The 21,520-nt window shown below is 37.7% G+C and overlaps 1 protein-coding gene across 4 annotated transcripts in view; it reads left to right on the top strand.

The window, feature by feature from the left end:
• Positions 1–1,545: 1,545 nt before the first annotated feature.
• Positions 1,546–21,520, top strand: part of SAP30 (Sin3A associated protein 30) — a 137,049-nt gene continuing 117,074 nt past the window's right edge. For 2 of the 4 annotated variants that reach the window (XR_014825641.1, XM_021072433.2), the window contains exons 1-3: positions 1,546–2,168; positions 3,713–3,838; positions 4,723–4,821. Coding sequence is in view for 3 of the 4 variants with exons in the window: in XM_021072433.2 (XP_020928092.1) it covers positions 1,851–2,168; positions 3,713–3,838; positions 4,723–4,821 (543 nt within the window). In the remaining variant the exon portion in view is untranslated. 4 annotated transcript variants of the gene reach the window in all.

The following is a 21,520-nucleotide window of genomic DNA, read 5'->3' as shown; positions in this document are numbered from 1 at the left end:
GCACCTCCACCGGAACTCCATCAATATACTTTTTTTAAAAAAACTTATGGTACTAAGTCTTTGAAATCCTGCTTCTAGTTTTCACTTACCACACATCTCAGTTGAGATGCTAAATTCAGATTTCACAAAATTTTTAAGAAAAAAAAGATTCTTATCCAAGTTGTTCCTATTTAATAATTCTCTGATTACTGAAATCAGTATTAAATATTTAAATGAGGTAAAATTAACAATTCAGTTTTTCATTCACAAAAAACACAAGTGCTCAATATACACATAAGGCAAGCGGACACCCTACTGGACAGTGCAGCTGGAAAAGCTAACACCACTCAGTATCTTTCTTTTACCCACTCCATTTATTTATTTTTTCTTCCTTTCTTTACCCTAGGACAGAAGTGCACAGATGGACTGGATGGCTTTGAATTTCAGTGCAGATGACACTTTACATTTTAAATAACCATCTATAAATAAGTTCACTCCGTAAATATAAAAGAACTTTCAAAAAACCTAATCGCTTTCTATTTTTGTTTAAACAATGTAATTGTTAAACAGGATATACATACTGACAAATAATGAAGCGGTGCAACCAGCAAAGGTGCAGCTTTCGTACCAGCCTCTCCCATCCCTCCACCCCGACCTCCACAGACACGCGTCCACACGCACGCATACACACGCGTGCTCACGGAAGATGCGGCCCCCCCCACCCCATGCCCTTGGGGCAGGGCGAGTGCCGGCAGCCTCAGGAACGGTTAGACCAGCTCCCGGTTCCCCGGAAAAGAAAGCTGCCCCGTTAAGTCCACACGTCAGCAGCTCCACCTCTGGAGGCAGCGGACAGAGTGCACGTCCCTCGCAGGGACAATGCGAGGATTTGGCAGCGGCCTCTAGCCAGGCATTAGCGATGCGGCCGAGCGCGCGGAGAGGCGGGGTCACGGGGGTCGGGACCAGCGTTCCCCACCTCAGGCAGGCGCCCTAATGGACAATTTGGGGCGTCAGTTGGTGGAGATGCCCTCCAGATCCCTTGGTGTTAGCTGCGGGACCTGGAGGGCCCGGAAAACGCCAGGGCGCCCATCTTCCTTGGTTTGGGTTTCCCACAAAAACGGTATCACGGCAAAAACTTTTACCAGTGATACGAAAACGGCCCCAAAACTTTTTCCCACAGGCTCACTTCCCTCCCCTCCCACCCACGGCCCCTACGTTTTGTGCTACGCCTCCGGAGTTGAGTGACCTCTTCCTCTAGAATGCCAGCTCTGCAAAATCCTGGGAGCTAAACACAGCCTAACTTCCCGGGACAGACCAGAAGCCAGAAAACACAGCAACCCCCAACCACAAGTCCTTGTTTTCCCTGTGCTTTACACACAAAAAAGCCGGCCCGCCTCCGCGCGATGTATGCTGGGGTGAGTAGTCTCCCTAAACCGCGAAGCACTGGGTCATATTGGAGCTCGGGTTAACTCCCGGAAGGGGAACTACAATTCCCGTGGTGCCCTGCGGCAGAGTGGACGGGTTCGGGCTGGGCGAGGGCACAAAGCGCTTGCGCAAGTCGAGGACTGAAGAGAGGCGGAGGCGGAGGCGCCACGGTCCAACTGCTGAGGAGTCTCCATGTGACAGAGAGGGGTGTCCTAGCTCCAAACGACGCCCGACCGCGGTTCCCAACCACACACCTTGTGCACTGTCCCGGCGCCAGCAGACAGCGGCAGGCCAGGGACCTCTGGTTTTGGGCGGAGGGCTCGGGCTCAGAGTGAATAGCTGCCGCCGCGCAGGTGTCTGAGGGACCGCTGAGACCCCGGCGTCTCCCGAGAGGCAAGCAGCGCGGCGAGCTGGGGCTTCTGTCAGCGCGGCGCCGCCAGCTCGGGGACATGAACGGCTTCACGCCAGAGGACATAAGCCGCGGCGGGGACGCAGCCGCTGCGGTGGCTGCCGTGGTCGCGGCCGCCGCCGCGGCCGCCGCCTCTGCAGGGAACGGGGCCGGAGCGGGCTCTGGAGCTGAGGTGCCCGGCGCCGGGGCGGTTTCGGTTGCGGGGCCCCCGGGGGCGGCCGGGCCGGGCCCCGGGCAGCTGTGTTGTTTGCGGGAGGACGGCGAGCGGTGCAGCCGGGCGGCGGGCAACGCCAGCTTCAGCAAGAGGATCCAGAAGAGCATCTCTCAGAAGAAGGTGAAGATCGAGCTGGATAAGAGCGTAAGTGGCGGCGGGACGGCCTGGCCTGGCTTGCCCTGCCCACCCTCTGGGCTCTCGGGAGCGGAGCCGACGCCAGGCGGGTAGGGGTGCAGGGGCCCAGAAGGGCGCAGCGCGAGCCGGTTCCGGGATCCTTAGTAGGAAGCAAACAACAAAGTGCTTCAGCCGGGACGGCCGCCCGAGCGGCACACTTGCGCGGCGGACCCGCTCCCCTCCTCCCCCGCCGAGGTAGGGGAGCGGAACAAAGAGGGCAGCTGCGCTGAGGCCCAGAGTAGTTTTCCCATAGCCCGGTAGCTCCTTCTGGAACCAGGTGTCTTTGTTCGGCTGCCCGAACTGGCGGCTGGCCCCGGGGAGTAGCTCCCGGTCTAGGGAAAGTGGAGTCCTGCCAGGACTGACGCCGCGGGCGAGGAGATCCAGTTCCTCGTCCCCCGCGCCGGGAGCCGGGCGCTCAGTGTCAGCATCTAGGGCCGCTGCTATCGACATGCGGAGCACGCAGCCTCCGCGGTTTTACCCTCGGTTTGGCAGCCATCAGGGTTTCTTTTTTCGTCCTTGTGCGGATCTGTTCTTTTGACCACCTATGAGGTTTTTATAAACAACCATTTCCACTTTTCGGAGCTTGAGCCGGCAGTATAAATAACAAGACGTCAGAACTAGCACACGTCCTGCATATTTTTAACTTGCACTTAGCTCAGAGGTTAATTTGAAAGCCTATTAGTTCTGCTTTCAATTATTTTTTTAAGGAGTAACTGTTAATGTACGACACCCAGTATTTCAGATGTTACTATACAGCTCTCAGGACAATGTAATAAAGTCTTTTTTGAAAAGTTTATTTGGGATATTTTCTGCGTGTTCTAACAGTTCCTTAGTCGTGTTCATGAGAACCTTTTCAGGTATACTTGTGTAATTTCACATTGCTTTGGTTGGAAAAACGTATCACAGACAAGTGCATTTACTTAATACTCAGAAAAATTTATGATTTAAATTTATCTAGAAAAAAATAAATTTATCTAGGGTATGAAATCAGTAGCTTATTTGTAAAAATGTGTAGTTTGTATCTGGATGATAATGTATTAAATTAGAAAGATGAGGAAGCATAGTTACGGTATTAACGATTTTTAAGTAGAGAAATATTATCAAATAGCAACATTGTGAACAATATCAATTTTCCATTGTTAAAAAAAAACAGCATGACCTCACTAATCTAGTATACCATGGCTACTGTTTGATGACAGAATCATGAGGGTTGACATTTCTCTTTCCTTTGCATCTCTCTTAACCTTACAGGCACCCCTCTCCCCCCCACGTCTCCCACTCCCGCTCCACTCCCAGTCCTTTTAACAATATTACCAGACCATGGTATGGGTGGTATGTTTTAACTGGGTGCAGGACTTAAAAGAGTAGAAAAAAACAGTTCAGATTATCTTAACAGTGGCCTCTTTGGGCTGTTGTTTTTATTTTTGATAATTCACTGTGAATTATGCATTTTGCCAACACGTAGACACATTTTACGGCCATCATAAGTAGTCTCTGAAACTTTTCTGTTTCAGGCAAGACATCTTTACATTTGTGATTATCATAAAAACTTAATTCAGAGCGTTCGAAACAGAAGAAAGAGAAAAGGGAGTGATGATGATGGAGGAGATTCACCTGTTCAAGATATTGATACTCCAGAGGTAGATGAAAGTTTTGTATGTTAAATATAAAGCTTAAGTACTCCACTCTGAAAAATTTTATTTTAAAAATGAACAGATTTTTAAAAATACTTCAAGGACTTACCATTGTGGCTCAGTGGTTAGTGAATCTGGCTAGGAACCATGAGGTTGCACGTTCCATCCCTGGCCTTGCTCAGTGGGTTAAGGATCTGGCGATGCTGTGAGCTGTGGTGTAGGTCACAGAGGCAGCTCAGATCCTGCATTGCTGTGGCTCTGGCGTAGGCCGGCGGCTACAGCTTTGAATAGACCCCTAGTCTGGGAACCTCCATATGCTGTGGGAGCGGTCCCAGAAAAAAAATCAAAAAGACAAAATAATAATAATGTTTCAAGCATTTGAACAGTCTGAAAATTGAAAACAAATTTAGCCAGTTAAATTAACAACTCTCATAGCTTTTTTGTCTTATAAGTTCTAAATTTTTTTTTAATTATTTTTTAATTTTTATTACAGCCTCACCTGTGGCATATGAAAGTTCCCAGTCAGGGGTTGAATTGGAGCTGCAGCTGCAGCCTGTGCTCCAGCTGTGGCAACTCAGGATCCTTAACTCACTGAGCAAGGCCAGGATTGGAACCTGCATCCTCACACAGGATGGGTACTTAACCTGCTGAGCCACAACAGGAACTTGTCTAAGTTCTATTTTTTTTTTTTTTTTTTTTTGCTGGCAGTCTTTACTATTTATCCCTCAAAAGATTGAAGTGTTTAATTTATTTGTGGTTTCGATTATATAAAAGGCCTTTTTAGTAACAGTATTAAGTTTTTACTGTGTTGAAATTGAAATATTATACATATCAAAGATAAGTTTTTAATCAGTTGTGTGAACTAATTGATATGTGTTAATTTTTTCTAGGTTGACTTATACCAATTACAAGTAAATACACTTAGGAGATACAAAAGACACTTCAAACTCCCAACCAGACCAGGACTTAATAAAGCACAGCTTGTCGAGGTATTTATGAGTTTTAAACCTACGAAAGAGCTTGTTCATACAAAAGGGTCGTTAAATGCTAATGACATTGTTAACATAGTGTATATAATAAATACATTTAGTTAGAACAAAGTTAATTAAAAGAAAAATCTATGGTGGAAAAATCTAGTTACCTAGAAATGTTTACATACTATTTAGGAAATTCCTTTATGTAATGATGACTCAATGGGTTGTGTGCCATTTTCTAGGCATCTTCTAATACTGACTTTTGGAAATATTGAGTGAGAGTTTTCTAATCCTCATTCTGGAAATCTGTTTATTTTAAAATTCTGTTTACTCGGTAAAATTGAACACCTAATTAAGGCATAATAAAATAATTAATAAGCTTCGATGTCTTTGTTAGAATTTATTTTTGAAGTTTTGATTGAAAAGGTTTTACAGATAAGCCCCTAAACAGTATTCTCATAATTTACTGATTTAACTATTTCGGAACTTGTCCTTGTTAATGTTAGTTAATTTTTTTTGAAGCATCCATATTTTTACCTCTAGAAGATGTGAAGATGCTTATCCAAGTTTGTACTTATAATTTCTTTGATATAGAACTTCTAGTCCTTTAATGAATTTTGAAAAGTTGAGTGTGTTTGTGTCCTCAGGAAATAATAGAGCCAAGAAATCTGCATCATATTAAGATGTTTATAGATTTCTATGTTTATACTTGGATCGTATTTTAAAATGTTTAAGCTACTTCACAGAATATAAAGGTAAATATGTAAATCAGTTTTTCTCATATTCAGCTTGAATTTAGTAATCCAACATTTTCTAAAACATGGATATTAAATAAGATAGAATAGAATGGTTCTTTGGCAGAATGGTTTTTAACGTTGATCCGATTTATTAACGTTTTAGCCAGAGTTTCTTTGGCAGAATGGTTTTTAACGCTGATCCGATTTATTAACGTTTTAGCCAGAGTTTCTTTTTTTTTCTTGCCTAGGCCACAAAAATCTAATTTTTCTTTAAATTCAGTTTGAAAGATCAAATCCTTTTTGGGTTGTATAGTACATTAGTATAACATAAATGTAGATATTATCTGTCATGATGAAACTGTATCAATATATATATAGATACTAATCAACTGGAGGTAATTCTGGGGACAAATAAGCTGATTATTTTCTTTCTTTCTTTTTTTTTTTTTGCTTTTTAGGGCCGCACCTGCAGCATATGGAGGTTCCCAGGCTAGAGGTCGAATCGGAGCTACAGCTGCTGGCCTATACCACAGCCACAGCAACGCCAGATCCAAGCCAAATCTGCAACCTACACCACAGCTCATGGCAACACCAGATCCTTAACCCACTGAGTGAGGCCAGGGATTGAACCTGCAGCCTCCTGGTCCCTAGTCAGATTCGTTTCCACTGAGCCACCGCGGGAACTCTGGAACTGATTATTTTAAATGTTGCATTGATTATTTTAAATTTATACATTTAAATGTAGAAATCAAACCTAAAAGTTTTTGATAATCTAATCTTCTTTTTAAAAAATTATATTACTTCTAGAACTGTGTTCTTTTTTAGAAATGAGAAATCCAAATATCCATGAGTATTATAGCTTAGTCAGAAATGCAGATAATTATAAATGCCTCCAGTTGAGTGCCTGTTTTCTTTAAGTCTCTTAATTATCTTTTTAAGAAGTTTTATCTTCTAGAATCTAAATATGCATATTAGTGCTCCAGTTTAGTCTATTATACTTCTCTTGGTGGTTGCAGCGCACATGTTAACATTAGCACAATGAAAAGGCAGGCAATATGGTAGATGTCGCTCTTTCCTTTCTCATTTTCCATCCGTAATTTTTATTCAGAAAAATTTTCAGGGAACCTCAACAAAGAATACTACCAATGAATGAATGAATATAAGTTGTAGTAAATATATTTGTAAGGTAATAACGGTTTATATTTATAGTACCAAAACTTTTTCAACTTGATATTTATACTTTTTCCATAAGTAGAGACTAAACCATTACATGATGCATGTGGACTCTTACATTTCTGTTTTATTTCATTGATATTTTACACTTAAAAGTAAAAATACTTAATTCCTAATCTAGATCTCAGCTATAAAATTTAAAATAAGTAAAGGAAATATGCATTCTAATTAATATATAGTTAATTCAATGGGCCAAGAGATCCTTTGGAATCACACTATCTCTTGTTCATAACATCTTAGTCTTAATGCTTTTTGTCCTGTTGGTATTTTGCTAAATACAGTTTATTTTTAAAAAGGAATAGCTTTTATCATCACATAACACTTTTTTTATGACACTTTTTTACCTAGTTTATAAAATCTGTTAATATCTATAATTTAATTTCCTCAATTTTTTTTTTCTTTATAGATAGTTGGTTGCCACTTTAGGTCTATTCCAGTGAATGAAAAAGACACCTTAACATATTTCATCTACTCAGTGAAGAATGACAAGAACAAATCAGATCTCAAGGTTGATAGTGGTGTTCACTAGGAGAGATGGAATTGAGACTAAGACTTGGATGTTCAGATGTTAAGACTGCTTATTGTTTTTTCACGTGTAGAAATGTTCCTTGTGTATTTTTTCTAAAGAGGATTTTCTCTGGTTTTATTTTCTTTGTTTCTGACTCAAATAATTAGTTGGAAACTCATGTAAAATGAGCTTTCCTACATTAAAAAATATTTTAAATAAAGGTTATTACTATTATAGTTGCTTCAGTGTATTTATTTTGTGAAACTTGATTTTTATTTTAAATTGACTTTTAGGGACCAGTATTAATTGAGATTTTAATAAGAAGATCATTTTGTTAACTTTTTTCTTTTTTTTTTTTTAATTGAGAAACTTAACATAGAAGTAACAGATGTAGCACATTTGCTTTCTCTGGGGTGATCTGATTTGGAAATACGAATATCCTAAACAGTAATATTTTTTTAAAGTGCTTTTTAGAAAAATAGATTTCCATTGGGATGAAATTTTTATTTCCTTTTATTATCATTATTGCTTGATGAAACATCAAGAAGAACAAATAGTTTAACACCTACCTCCTTCCAAAGAAGACTTAATGTGTCAGCAAAGATAAACACAGGGCTGAAAGTTGAAATATGAACATGGAAATAAATAGTTCATCATTTCTTTATTTATAGGAAACGTATTTATATGGCTGAAATATAGAAGGAACCTCTGCACTGCCCTTTAATTTTTAATCATGTTCTGTATTGTTTACATTGCAAATTAAATATGATAAATTTGAGAGATGTAGAAATGTAACAAGATCTTTAAATTTTAATCATACATAGCTCTGACCTGATTTCTATTTTATTTCCTTTTTATATTTCCTTTTCTATCAGTTTTCTCTTAAATATTTTTAACCTCTGCTTTTCATAAGATTGTATTATTTAGCCAAGATCTTCCAGTTAGAAGTGAAAATTTATAGCTTGTGGCATCAGAACAAAATAATAGCTTCAGTAAAGTGTTCTGAGATTGTGGTGCAGATTTTAGGATGGAAATGGGTGTGAGACCATTAATGTGGCTCAGGATATCTCAAGGTTGACATTGGTCCTGATAATTCTTTATTGTGGGAGGTTTGTAGGCTTGGCAGCATCACTGTAGTCCACACACTAGTGCCTATAGAACTCCAAAGATGATAACCCAAAATATCTCTAGACATTGTCAGATGTCCCTGGGGGAATAAAATCACCCTTGATTGTGAACCACTATGTAGTTGATTGGGTACCACTATGTAGCTGAATTTAAAGAATGTACTGCTTCTATAGAAAATGAGTCTGTATTTTTAAGTGTTCTGAGTGTATTGACTGCTATAAAATACGTTGAACGGTAAAGCTACTGGTCTTTGTCTTGCTGTGATCATTTAAAGATTTACTTCTTTATTGGTGAGCAGAGGCTGTAATAATTGGTTTTACAGAAACCTCTCATTTCCAGTAATCCAGACATTGCCATGAGAAGATTTTTCTTAGCTATGTAGAAATGAACCACATAGCTACAAGATATGGTAGTTTATTTGAAGAAAGTGTTATGTATTTTATATTTTTCACCTATAGCTATAAAGACTTAGTTTTTAAATAAAAACTTACCTGTATAAAAACACAGTCCATTGTTGTGAAAAAAGCTTTACGTTTTTGCTGACATTAAAATGTTTATGAATATAAATAACCTTTGACTACCAATGTTTCATATAATTAATTTTTTTTGCATAAAATGTACAAAAAGTGAAAGAATAAGAGTTCTCAGTGTTGATTATCCAATGAGATTCAATCCTTGTTAGAGCAGTTTAAATATGAAAAATTAAGAACTTGAGATCGTCTTAAGATGAGAGATGAGCCAAAGATGAGATTCAAGAAGCTGCAATGTAAAAGTTTTAAACAAAATTTTTATTTCTTTGCTATTGGGTTTTAAAAATTCACTGTGGTGCAGTGAGTTAAGAATCTGACCGCAGTGGCTCTGGTCGCTGTGATGGCATGGATTCGATCCCCAGCCTGGAGCAGTGGGTTAAAGGATCCGGTGTTGCCATAGCTGCAGCATAGTTGGGCAGCTGCAGCTCAAATTCAGTCCCTGGCCTAGGAACTTCCACATGGCTGCAGGTGTGGCCATAAAATTTTTTATTTAAATTATGAATTCACTAGAAATCTTTTTACTTGTCTATATCAACAAGAAAAAGTAAATGGAAATTCATATCTCTGTAAGGATATGGGTTTTAATGTTAGAACGTGAGGGAAAGAATCCAAATTTGACTGCAGGTAGAATATGCAGCAGGAGCTCAAGAAAGAAGTAAGCGATTTGGTAGCTACCTTTTACTGAATAATTTAGGAAAAGGCTTAAAATTAATGCCTGAAATATATTTCTTTAAGAAAATAATAAGCTCTATATTATTCCCACATAAAGTTTTTTTAATTGGGGGAAATGTACATAATATACAATTAACCACTTTAAAGTGTACAATTTGGTTGTATTTAGTGTATTTGCAATGTTGTGCAACCATCAGTTCTATTTTAAAAACTTTTTCATCACTATAGAAACACCTATAAATAGTCATTGCCATTCCACCTCCCCCATCCCCCAATAATCTCTAATCTGCTTCCTATAGCTATGTATTTACCTATAATAGATAATGTCAGATAAAGGGAATCATACAATGTATGTCTTTTTGTGTCTGGATCTTTCTTAGTCTAATGTTTTCAAGGTTTATTGAAATTGCAGCATGTGTATGCTTTGCTCTTTTTTATGGCTGAATAACATTCCATTGTGTGTATCGCAGTATGTTTTTCTGTTCATCCACTGATGGGACATTTGGACTTCCACCTTTGGCAATTATGAATGATGCAGCTATAAACATTCATGTGCAAGTTCCTGTGTGGACATGTTTTCATTTCTCTTGCATATGTATCTAGGAGTGGAGTTGATGAGTCACATGGTAGTTCTATAATGTTTTGAGGAACCTCCAGACTTTGCCATAGTGGCTGTATGACTTTATATTCCCAAATGTACAAGGATTTTTATTTCTCCAAATCGCTAATGCTTGTATTTCCTTTTTGTTTTGTTTTTCTTTTTTTCATTAAGGCCATCCAACTGGGTGTGAAGTGGTATCTCAATGTGCTTTTAATTTGCATTTCTTTTCAAGTCCTTTGTTCATTTTAAAATTGGGTGGGTTTTGTTTTGTTTTGTTTTGTTTTTTAGGGCCACACCCATGGCACATGGAAGTTCCCAGGCTAGGGGTCAAGTCAGAGCTGCAGCTGCCAGCCTACACAACAACCACAGCAATGCCAAGTCTAAACCTCATCTGTGATCTACACAGCAGCTCATGGCAGCTCGGGATCCTTAAGCCACTGAATGGACGAATCCTCATGAATACTAGTCAGGTTCGTTACCACTGAGCCACAAAAGGAACTCCAAAATTGAATGGTTTTTTGTTATTATTGAGTTGTAGGAGTTCATTATTCTGGATGCTAATTCCATAGCCAATATATGATTTACAAATATTTCTTCCGTCATGTGGATTGCCTTTTTACATCTTTGATAATGTCCTTTGATGCATATATGTTTCCATTTTTATTTAGAATAATATTTTTCTTTTGTTGCTCATCCTTTTGGTGTCAAGTCTAAGAATCCACTGCCAAATCAAAGGTTATAAAGACTAACACCTGTTTTTTTTTCCCTAGGAATTTTATGGTTGTTAGCTTTAAGTTTAGGTCATTGACCATGCTGAGTCCATTTTGTATATGGGGTAAGGTAGAGTTCCAGCTTCAGTTTTTTTAATGTGCACAATTTGTTGAAAAGACTATTCTTTCTCCAGTGAATGGTCTTGGCATCCTTGTCAAAAATCAAAATTAATTTGCCGTAGATGGTTTGGGTTTATTTCTATATTCACAATTCTATTCCTTTGGTCTATATTTCTATTACACCAGTACTATTTTTCCCATTTCTGCAAAAAATGACCATTAGAATTTTGACGAAGATTTTACTGAATCTATCACTTGACAATTGCCATCCTAAAAATGTTAAGTATTTCAATCCATAAACATGGAGTGTTGTTCCATTAATTTAATGTCTTCTTTCATTTCTTTCTGTAATGTTTTGTGGTTTCCAGTGTACAAGTGGAATACATTTATTCATGATACTTTATTGGTTAAATCTATTCATGATACTTTATTCTCTTTGATGCTATTATAAATGGGATTGTTTTCTTCACTTCTTTTTCAGATTGTTCCTTAATGGTGTATAGAAAAGTAATTTGTGTGTGTTGACCCTGCAACTCTGCTTAATTCATTTCTTAGCTCTAGTAGTATTTTGTGGATTTTATGAGATTTTCTATATGTAGGATCATGTTATCCTTAAATAGAGGTAACTTCTTGCTTTTTGTTTGTTCGTTTTTTGTCTTTTTAGGGACACACCCATGGCATATGGAAGTTCTCAGGCTAGGGGTCGAATCAGAGCTGCAGCTGCCGACCTACACCACAGCCGCAGCAATGGTGGGTCCCTAACCCACTGAGCCAGGCCAGGAATCTAACCACATCCTCATGAATACTAGTCAGGTTCGTTACTGCTGAGCCACTCCCTCTCTTATAATACATTTAATTTCTTTTTTTTTTTTTTTTTTTTTTGTCTTTTTGCCATTTCTTGGGCCGCTCCTGCGGCATATGGAAGTTCCCAGGCTAGGGGTCTAATCAGAGCTGAAGCTGCTGGCCTACACCAGGGCCACAGCAACGCAGGATCCGAGCCGCATCTGCAACCTACACCACAGCTCACAGCAACGCCGGATCGTTAACCCACTGAGCAAGGGCAGGGATCGAACCCACAACCTCATGGTTCCTAGTCGGATTCGTTACCAATGCGCCACGACGGGAACTCCCACATTCAATTTCTATAGGGTTGGTAGTAATGTCCCTACTTTTCTTTGTAATTTTAATTATATGTGCCTTCTCTCTCGCTCTCTTTTTAGTAGTCTAGCTAAAGATTTGTCAATTTTGTTGATATTTTATTTAGTTTCATTGATTCTCTGGCTTTTCTATTCTCTATTTCATTTATTTCTACTCTAAACTTCATCATTTTCTTTCTCCCACTGACTTTGGAGTAAGTTTGCTCTTCTTTGTCTAGTCTCTTAAGGTGTGAAGTTCAGTTGTTGATTTGAGATCTTTCTTCTTTATTAATGTGTATGTTTGCAGCTATAAATTACCCTCTAAGTACTTCTTTTGCTAATTTCCATAATTTTTGGTATGTTTATTCTTGTTTTGATTCATCTCAAAGTATTTTCCAATTTCCCTCATTATTCCTTCTTTAACTTATTGGTTGCTGCATTGTTTAATTTCCACATATTTATGGATTTTTCTATTTTTCTTCTGTCATTGATTTCTAGCTTCATTCCATTATGGTTAGAGAAGATAATTTGTGTGATTTCAATTTTTTTAATTCATGGAAAATTGTTTTATAGGCTAACATATACTATATACTGAAGAATGTTCCATGTGCACTAGAGAAAAATGTGTATTCTATCATTGGGTGGATGGTTCTGTATATGTCTGTTAGGTATAGTTGGTTTAGAATATTGTTCAAATCCTCTATTTCCTTTTTAATCTTTTGTCTAGATATTTATCCATTACTTAAAGTATTGAGGTCTCCAAATATTATTATAGAACTATCTATTTATCTTTTCAGGTTTCCTTTCATGTTTTTTTCCCTGGTTTTATTATTTGGTACATATATGTTTATAATTTTTACATCTTCTAGTGCGTTCGCCCTTTTAAACAATATAACAAGAGATAAACAAGGTTATCTCTTGTAACAGCTTCTTAATTTAAAATCTGTATTATCTGATGTTGGTATAGCCACCCTCTCTTGGCTGCTATCTGCATGGATTTACAAAGTTTTTTTTTGTTTGTTTGTTTGTTTTTACTTTTTAGGGTAGCACCTGCAGCATATGGAGGTTCCCAGGCTAGGGGTCTAATTGGAACTACAGCTGCTGGCCTACACCACAGCTCATGGCAATGCCACATCCTTAACCCACTGAGTGAGGCCAGGGATCGAACCCACAACATCATGGTTCCTAGTTGGATTGGTTTCCACTGCACCATGACAGGAACTCCAGATTTACAAAGTTTTGATAGCAAAATTCAGACTATGATCTAGGCAAGTGATAGTGGTTCAAACATAAATTTTTGTCATTTTATTGCCTATTTATGTAACAGCAGTTTTAAATTCAAGAAATATATGTATACATATATTTTTAAGTAGGTGTACTGTTTATTATAGAGTTCATTCCTTTTGAATTATGAAATTTGTATTTCTTTGTAGAAAAAAATTGATACTGTAAACTTCAGTTTATTATATTCATGTCCCAGTTGCATTTATAGTCTACATTGTCAATGATAGTCCTCAAATAATAATCATTAATTAACCATAGTAATCACTAACCGTATATGTGTATATGTGTGTGTTTATGTATATGTGTGTATTCCCTTTAATGTCTATTCAAGTAGACATGAAGTCAGTTTTATACCCATAATACTCAGCAGGTTTATTTTTTGATTCTTAAAACTCTGGAAATAATAACAAGTACTTTTTTTGTTGATAATTTACTACAGTTTTTGTGTATGTGTGTCAATTAGTGTTTTTTTTTTTTATTGAAGTATAGGTGATTTACAATGTTGTGTTAATTTCTTCTGTATAGCAAAGTGAGTCTGTTTTTCATATTGTTTTCTATCATGGTTTATCACAGGATACTGAATACAGTTCCCTGCACTATACAGTAGGACTTTGTTGTTTATCCATCCTATATATACTAGTTTGCATCTGCTAATCCCAAACTCCCAAGCCCCCCCATCCCCTCCCCCTCCTTGGTAATCACAAGTTTCTTCTTTACATCTGTTAGTCTATTTCTGTTTCATAGATAGGTTCATTTGTATTATATTTTAGATTTCACATGTAAGTGCTATTATTGTATTTCTCTTTCTGACTTCACTTAGTATGATAATCTTTAGGTCCATCCATATTGCTGCAAATGGCATTATTTTATTCTTTTTTATGGCCAAGTAGTATTCCATTGTATATATGTACCACATCTTCTTTATCTATTCAACAACATTTTTGAATAAAATAAACAACATTTAGGTTGTTTCCATATCTTGGCTATTATAAATAGTGCTGCTTTGAATATAGGAGCACATGTATCTTTTCAAATTAGAGTTTTCTCCAGATATATGGGTGTCCAGGAGAGGGATTGCACGATCATATAGTAACTCTATTTTATTTATTTATATATATATATATTTATTTATTCATCTTTCTGTCTTTTCTAGGGCCGCACTTGTGGCATGTGGAGGTTCCCAGGCTAGGGGTCTAATCGGAGCTGTAGCTGCTGGTCTATGCCAGAGCCACAGGAACACCAGATCCGAGCCACGTCTGCAACCTACACCACAGCTCACAGTAACGCCAGATCATTAACCCACTGAGCAAGGCCAGGGATCGAACCCGCAACCTCATGGTTCTTGGTTGGATTTGTTAACCACTGAACCATGATGGGAACTCCTATTTTTTGTTTTTAAAGGAAACACCATACTGCTGCTTTCCATAGTGGCTGCACTAATTTGCATTCCCACCAACAATGTAAGAGAGTTCCCTTTTCTCCATACCCTCTCCAAAATTTATTATTTGCAGACTTTTTTAATGATGGCCATTCTGACTGGTGTGAGGTGGTAGTACTTCATTTTAGTTTTGATTTGCATTTCTCTAGCAGTTAGTGATGTTGATCATTTTTTCCACATGCCTATTGGCTATCTGTATGTCTTCTTTGGAGAAATGTCTTCTGCTCATTTTTTTGATTAGGTTGTTTGTTTTTTGTTGTTGAGTTGTAGGAGCTGCTTGTATATTTTGGAAACAAAATCCTTGTTAGTAACATCATTTGAAAATATTTTCTTCAGGTCCATAGGTTGTCTTTTCATTTTTTTATGGTGTCCTTTGCTGTGCAAAAGCTTATAATTTTGGCTAGGTCCCATTTTTTAATTTTTACTTTTATTTCTATTTCTTAGGTAGGGAGACCTACCTAAGAAAACATTGGTATGATTTATGTCATAGGATGTTCTCTTCTAGTAGTTGCATGGTGTTCTGTCTTATATTTAAGTCTTTAAGCCATTTTGAGTTTATTTTTTGTCTATGGTGTGAGGGTGTGTTCTAACTTCCTTGATTTACATGTGGCTGTCCAACTTTCCCAATACCACTTGCTGACAAGACTGTCTTTTCCCCATTGTATAGTCTTACCTCCTTTGTTGAAGATTAACTACTCATAAGTGTGGGAATTTATTTCTGGAGTCTGTTCTGTTCCAGTGATCTGTATGTCTGTTTTGTGCCAATACCATGATGTTTTGATTACTGTGGCTTTATAGTTCTGTCTGAGGTCTGGGAGGATTATGCCTCCTGTTTTGTTCTTTTTCCTAAGGATTTCTTTGGCAATTCTGGGTCTTTTATGGTTCCGTATAAATTTTAAGATTATTTGTTCTAGTTCTATGAAAACTATTATGAGTAATTTTTTTTAGGTCCGCATATGAAGCATATGGAAGTTCCCAAGCTAGGGGTCGAATCAGAGCTGCAACTGCCGACATATGCCACAGCCACAGCAACACAGGATCTGAACTGTGTCAGCGAACTGTATATACCACAGCTAATGGCAATGCCGGGTCCTTAACCCACTAAGTGAAGCCAGAGATCAAAACCACACCCTCATGGATACTAGTGGGTTTCATTTCCTCTGAGCCACAATGGGAACTCCTGTTATGGGTAATTTGATAGAGATTTATTAAATCTGTAGCTTGCTTTGGGTAGTATGTCCATTTTACTAATTAATTCATCCAAACGTAGAGTATGGGATAGCTTTCCATCTCTTTGAACCATCTTCTGTTTCTTTTATTTATGTTTTGTAGTTCTCAGCATACAAAAGCCTTTTACTTCCTTGGTGAGGATTATTTCTAAGTATTTTATTTTATTGATGCAATTTTAAAAGGAATTGTTTGCTTACACTCCCTTTCTGATAGTTCATTGTTAGTGTCAAGAAATGCAATCAGTTTCTGTTTGTTTTAATCTTGTATCCTGCTACCTTGCTGAATTCATTTATCAGTTCTAGCAGTTTTTGTGTGGAGTCTTTAGGGTTGTCTATATTTAGTTTCACGTCATCTGCAAAAAGTGACAGTTTTACCTCTTCCCTACCAATTTGATTCCCCTTTATTTCTTTTTCTTGTCTGGTTGCTGTGGCTAGGACTTCCATCATTATATTGAAGAGAAGTGGTGAGAGTGGGCATGCTTGTCTTGTTCCAGATTTTAGCAGTAAGGCCTTCAGCTTTTCACTGTTGAGTATTATATGTGCCGTGGGTTTGATATTGAGTTATGGCTTTGGACCCATTCTGGTAGAGTTTTTATCATGAATGAACATTGAATTTTATCAAATTCTTTTTCTGCATCTATTGAGATTAGCATGTGGTTTTTGTCTTTTGTTGATATAGTGTTATCACACTGATTGATTTGTGTATGTTTGAACCAACCCTAGATAAATCCAACTTTGTCAGGTGTATGAATTTTTTATGTGTTATTACATTTGGTTTGCCACATATTTTGTTGAGAATTTTTGCATCTGTATTCACCAATGATGTTGGCCTGTAATTTTCTTTTTTGATAGTGTCTTTGTCTGGTTTTGGTATTAGGGTGATGATGGCTTCATAGAATGTCTTTGGGAGTGTTCCTTCCTCTTCAACTTTTGAAAGAGTTTAGAAGCTTTAGTACAAATTTTTTGTATGTTTCATAGAATTCACTTATGAAACCATCTGACCCTGGACTCTTGTTCGTAAGGAGCTTTTTTTTCTTCCTTTTTTGTTTTAATTACAGATTCTATTTCACTTCTAGTGATTGGTCTGTTTAAGTTATCTATTTCTTGTTGATTCAGTTTTCATGGGCTGTGTGTTACTAGAAATTTGTCCAGTTCTCCTAGGTTTTTGGATTTCTTGTCATATACTATAGGTTTTTATTTGTAAAATTCTTAGAGTTTAATGGCTACATATGATGCCATGCATTTCTCTATACGTGTACTACTATATAAAGGTGAGCACATTTTGGTAATAGCATTCTATTGAAGTAAATTGAAGAAGCTAATTTAATGTCAATCTACTATTCTTCTCTAATAGTGTTTCTCTTCAATTTTTTGAGAGAAAAGTTTAGGTTTGGGCTGTTACTGCAATATGACTTAGAAATATATGAATTTGATCAATTTTTCCCTTTGGGAAAATTCTTTCAAAGCTCATAGTGTTTTATCGATAAGATTATTTACATTTTAAAAACACCCATCATAATACTTTGAAAAAAACAATTTATTATTGAAAGAACTTGTGTACCTGTGGGCAATTATAAGGAAGTTGAAGTTGCAGAATGAAATGTAAATGTACTTATCTGTCCTTTTCTTCCTCTAAGAGTTGTTACTCATTTTTTGGTTATCCATGTTGCTTCCAATTCTCTAATAATCCTTCAGGATTAATACCTAATCCCAGCAGACAAAAATATTCAAGAAGTCCCAATGGATTATGATGAGGAAAAGAAAACAATTTTTGTTTGTTTGTTTGTTTTGTTAGGTGCAGCATATGGAAGTTCCCAGGCTAGGGGTCCAATCAGAGCTACAGCTGCTGATATAGCCACAGCAATGGAGGATCTGAGCTGCATCTGCAACCTACACCACAGCTCATGGGCAACTCCAGATCCTTAACCCACTGAGCAAAGCCAGGGATCTAACCCATATCCTCATGGATACTGGTTGGGTTTGTAACCCACTAAGCCACAGCGGGAATTCCAGAACATTTTTATTAAGAAGAGATGAGCTATTAGTAAATATTACTGTCAACAGTATACTTAGCACTGTGGAATCCATAGTAGGAATAAGAGTATAGAAAGATAAAAATATAGAATAAGCATTACAGTCATATGTCCCCTACAAGTAAGTTTGCTTTTCTAGGCAGGAAATAGGGGATTCACATTGTGGCTCAGTGGTAACAAACCCAGCTAGTATCCATGAGGACGCAAGTTCAATCCCTGGCCCTACTCAATGGGTTAAGGATCCTGCGTTACCGTGAGCTGTGATATAGGTCACAGATGCGGTTCTGATCTAGCGATTGCTGTGGCATAGGCTGGGAGCTGCAGCTCGAATTGGACTCCTAGCCTGGGAACTTCCATATGCCGCAGGTGTGGCCCTAAATCAAAATAAATAAATAAATAAAAATAAGTAGATTAAATGAAACTATTAAATAATTCAGTGGTTAAGATTCTAGATGCTAGAGGAAGACTGGCCATGTTAAAAACTTGACTCTGCTGCTGTGATGATGTAACTGTAGATGAGCTACTTAATCTCCAAGGCTTGGCATTTGTGTCCAGACAGCAGGGATGGTAGTACTTACCTCATTCGGTTGAATGACAGTGTTTAGAACAGTAGTACATTTTTAATAAAAGCTTAGTTGTAGTTGTGTTTTCTTATAGCTAAAAGAAATTGAAAAAGAATCTATTCAATTAAATAATTGAACCAAGTGTTTGCTTTTAAAAATACATTGACCAAGTTGGAAAAAGTTGCATAAGGTAAGTTGTGTGAACATTCATGCTTTTACATTTATTTGGTAATATGAAAAAGAATCTGTGCTTCTAGGATGCATTCATTTCTAAAAGAATGTAGTAATAATTTGACATTTACAAGTTATTTCTAGAAAGGAGAAATACGATGAAGAGTAATCATAATCTATAAAATTCCATTTATTAAGTATTTAGCTTTTTTCCAAATACTATTTTTCTCATCAGGTTTTGATTGCAGTTAATAAAGGAATACTTACTAAAAAACCATTGTTGAATTGCTTTTTTTCTTCCCTCAAAGAGAGTCTATACCAAGTAGAAAATGGTACAGATTTTACTGATGTTGTTCTTTATTTATCTTTGCTATGCACTGTTCCAGAAATGATATAAGACTTCTGTTGTTGGGTTAGTTTGATTTTAATACCTGTCAATTCAGTGAAGGAAAAAATCTCAACCAAGTCACATCCTATATTGATAAAATAATGTATTTGAGTTGCTTTTTTTTTTTTTTTTAACAATTCCACTTCATGCATTTTTGTAAAGGTCATAGTATTTGAAGACATCTTTTTTTTTTCCCATTGTACAGCAAGGGGATCAAGTTATCCTTACATGTATACATTACAATTACATTTTTCCCCACCCTTTGTTCTGTTGCAATATGAGTATCTAGACAAAGTTCTCAATGCTATTCATCAGGATCTCCTTGTAAATCTATTCTAAGTTGTGTCTGATAAGCCCAAGCTCCCGATCCCTCTCACTCCCTCCCCCTCCCATCAGGCAGCCACAAGTCTTTTTTCCAAGTCTGTGATTTTCTTTTCTGAGGAGATGTTCATTTGTGCTGGATATTAGATTCCAGTTATAAGTGATATCATATGGTATTTGTCTTTGTCTTTCTGGCTCATTTCACTCAGGATGAGATTCTCTAGTTCCATCCATGTTGCTGCAAATGGCATTATGTCATTCTTTTTTATGGCTGAGTAGTATTCCATTGTGTATATGTACCACATCTTCCAAGTCCAATCATCTGTCGATGGACATTTGGGTTGTTTCCATGTCCTGGCTATTGTGAATAGTGCTGCAATGAACATGCGGGCAAATGTGTCTCTTTTAAGTAGAGTTTTGTCCGGGTAGATGCCCAAGAGTGGGATTGTGGGGTCATATGGAAGTTCTATGTATAGATTTCTAAGGTATCTCCAAACTGTTCTCCATAGTGGCTGTACCAGTGTACATTCCCACCAGCAGTGCAGGAGGGTTCCCTTTTCTCCACACCCCCTCCAGCACTTGTTATGAAAACATCTTTTGACTTGTGTTTGCAGATTTTATTTTTAAAAATTTTATCAATTTTTTATGGCTGCATCCGTAGCGTATAGAAGTTCCTGGGCCAGCAATTGATTCTGAGCTGCAACTGCGACCTACGCTACAGCTACAGCAATGCTGGATCCTTTAACCCACTACACCAGGTTGATGATTGTACCCTCACCTCCACAGCGACCTGATCCCCTGCAGTCAGGTTTTCAATCCACTGAGCCACAGCAGGATTTGTAGATTTTAAGAGGAAATTAATTCTAACTCAAAATTGTTTTGTTCAGTCCGGTAACACCTATTGAACACTGAATAGATACCAGATACTATTCTGGGTGTGGCCTTTAGAAATAGATCAGGGACCTCTGAGGATAGATTTTGATTAAATGATGCCACTTTAACCTGCAAAATGGTCACCTCCTACATTTACTATACACATGCTTCTCAAATGTTCCCCCACAGCAGTACTTTGCATAGCACCCTACACTTCTTCTTTGCAGCAACAGGCTTCACATTTACAAATATTTGTAATGATTACACTTGTTAGAATACATGTTCCAAGGAGAGAAGTCCATCTTATTTATTATCCCTCATCAAATCTTAGTAATAGCTGACACTTAGCAAATCAATAAATTTTTATAGCATGAAGGAATTTCTGAAATTACTTCTGCTGGCCACTAGTCACGCATACCTCCTAAGGAATGGGACATAGTCCAGAACTGCCTCTAACAACCAGAAAATATCTTTGAAAGCATCTGTTTCATTTACCTTTAAACTCCATGTGTTTTTAATTTTTACCCATTACATGTTTCTTTTAATATGTGTTTTGTTATTCCCAGGAAAAATGGACACATCAGGACACATTCCCAAAACTATGTATGTAGCATAGTTTTCAGGATACAGCTATGTGTGTGTGAGTGTCTTGGAACTGGAAATCTGTTCAAAGTCTGTCTTGATTTTTAGCAAGTACTTTAAACTTGAGTGAGCATCTGAAAAATGGGTTTACGAATACTAACCTCAGAGTTCCCATTGAGGCTCAGTGGGTTAAGAAGTTGACATAGTGTTCATGAGAATGCAGCTTCGATCCCTGGCCTCGATCAGTGGGTTAAGGATCCAGCATTGCCACAGGCTATGGCATAGGTTGCCAATTCGGCCCAGATCTGGTGTTGCCATGGCTGTAGGCTGGCAGCTGCAGCTCCAGCTCAACCCCTAGCTGGGAAACTTTCATACATCACAGGTGTGGCCATTAAAAAAAGAAAGAACACAACCTCAAAGGTTTTGTTGTTTTTTTAAGCCAGCAAAATGCAAATGT

Source organism: Sus scrofa, chromosome 14 (assembly GCF_054392235.1).
Source record: "Sus scrofa isolate SSC_HxYL_T2T_F1_AM1 chromosome 14, Sscrofa_HxYL_maternal_Yorkshire_Landrace_v2.0, whole genome shotgun sequence".
Classification (NCBI taxonomy): Eukaryota; Metazoa; Chordata; class Mammalia; order Artiodactyla; family Suidae; genus Sus; species Sus scrofa.
The sequence above is the reverse complement of the archived record's forward strand: the minus strand, read 5'-3'. Positions and strand labels throughout refer to the sequence as shown.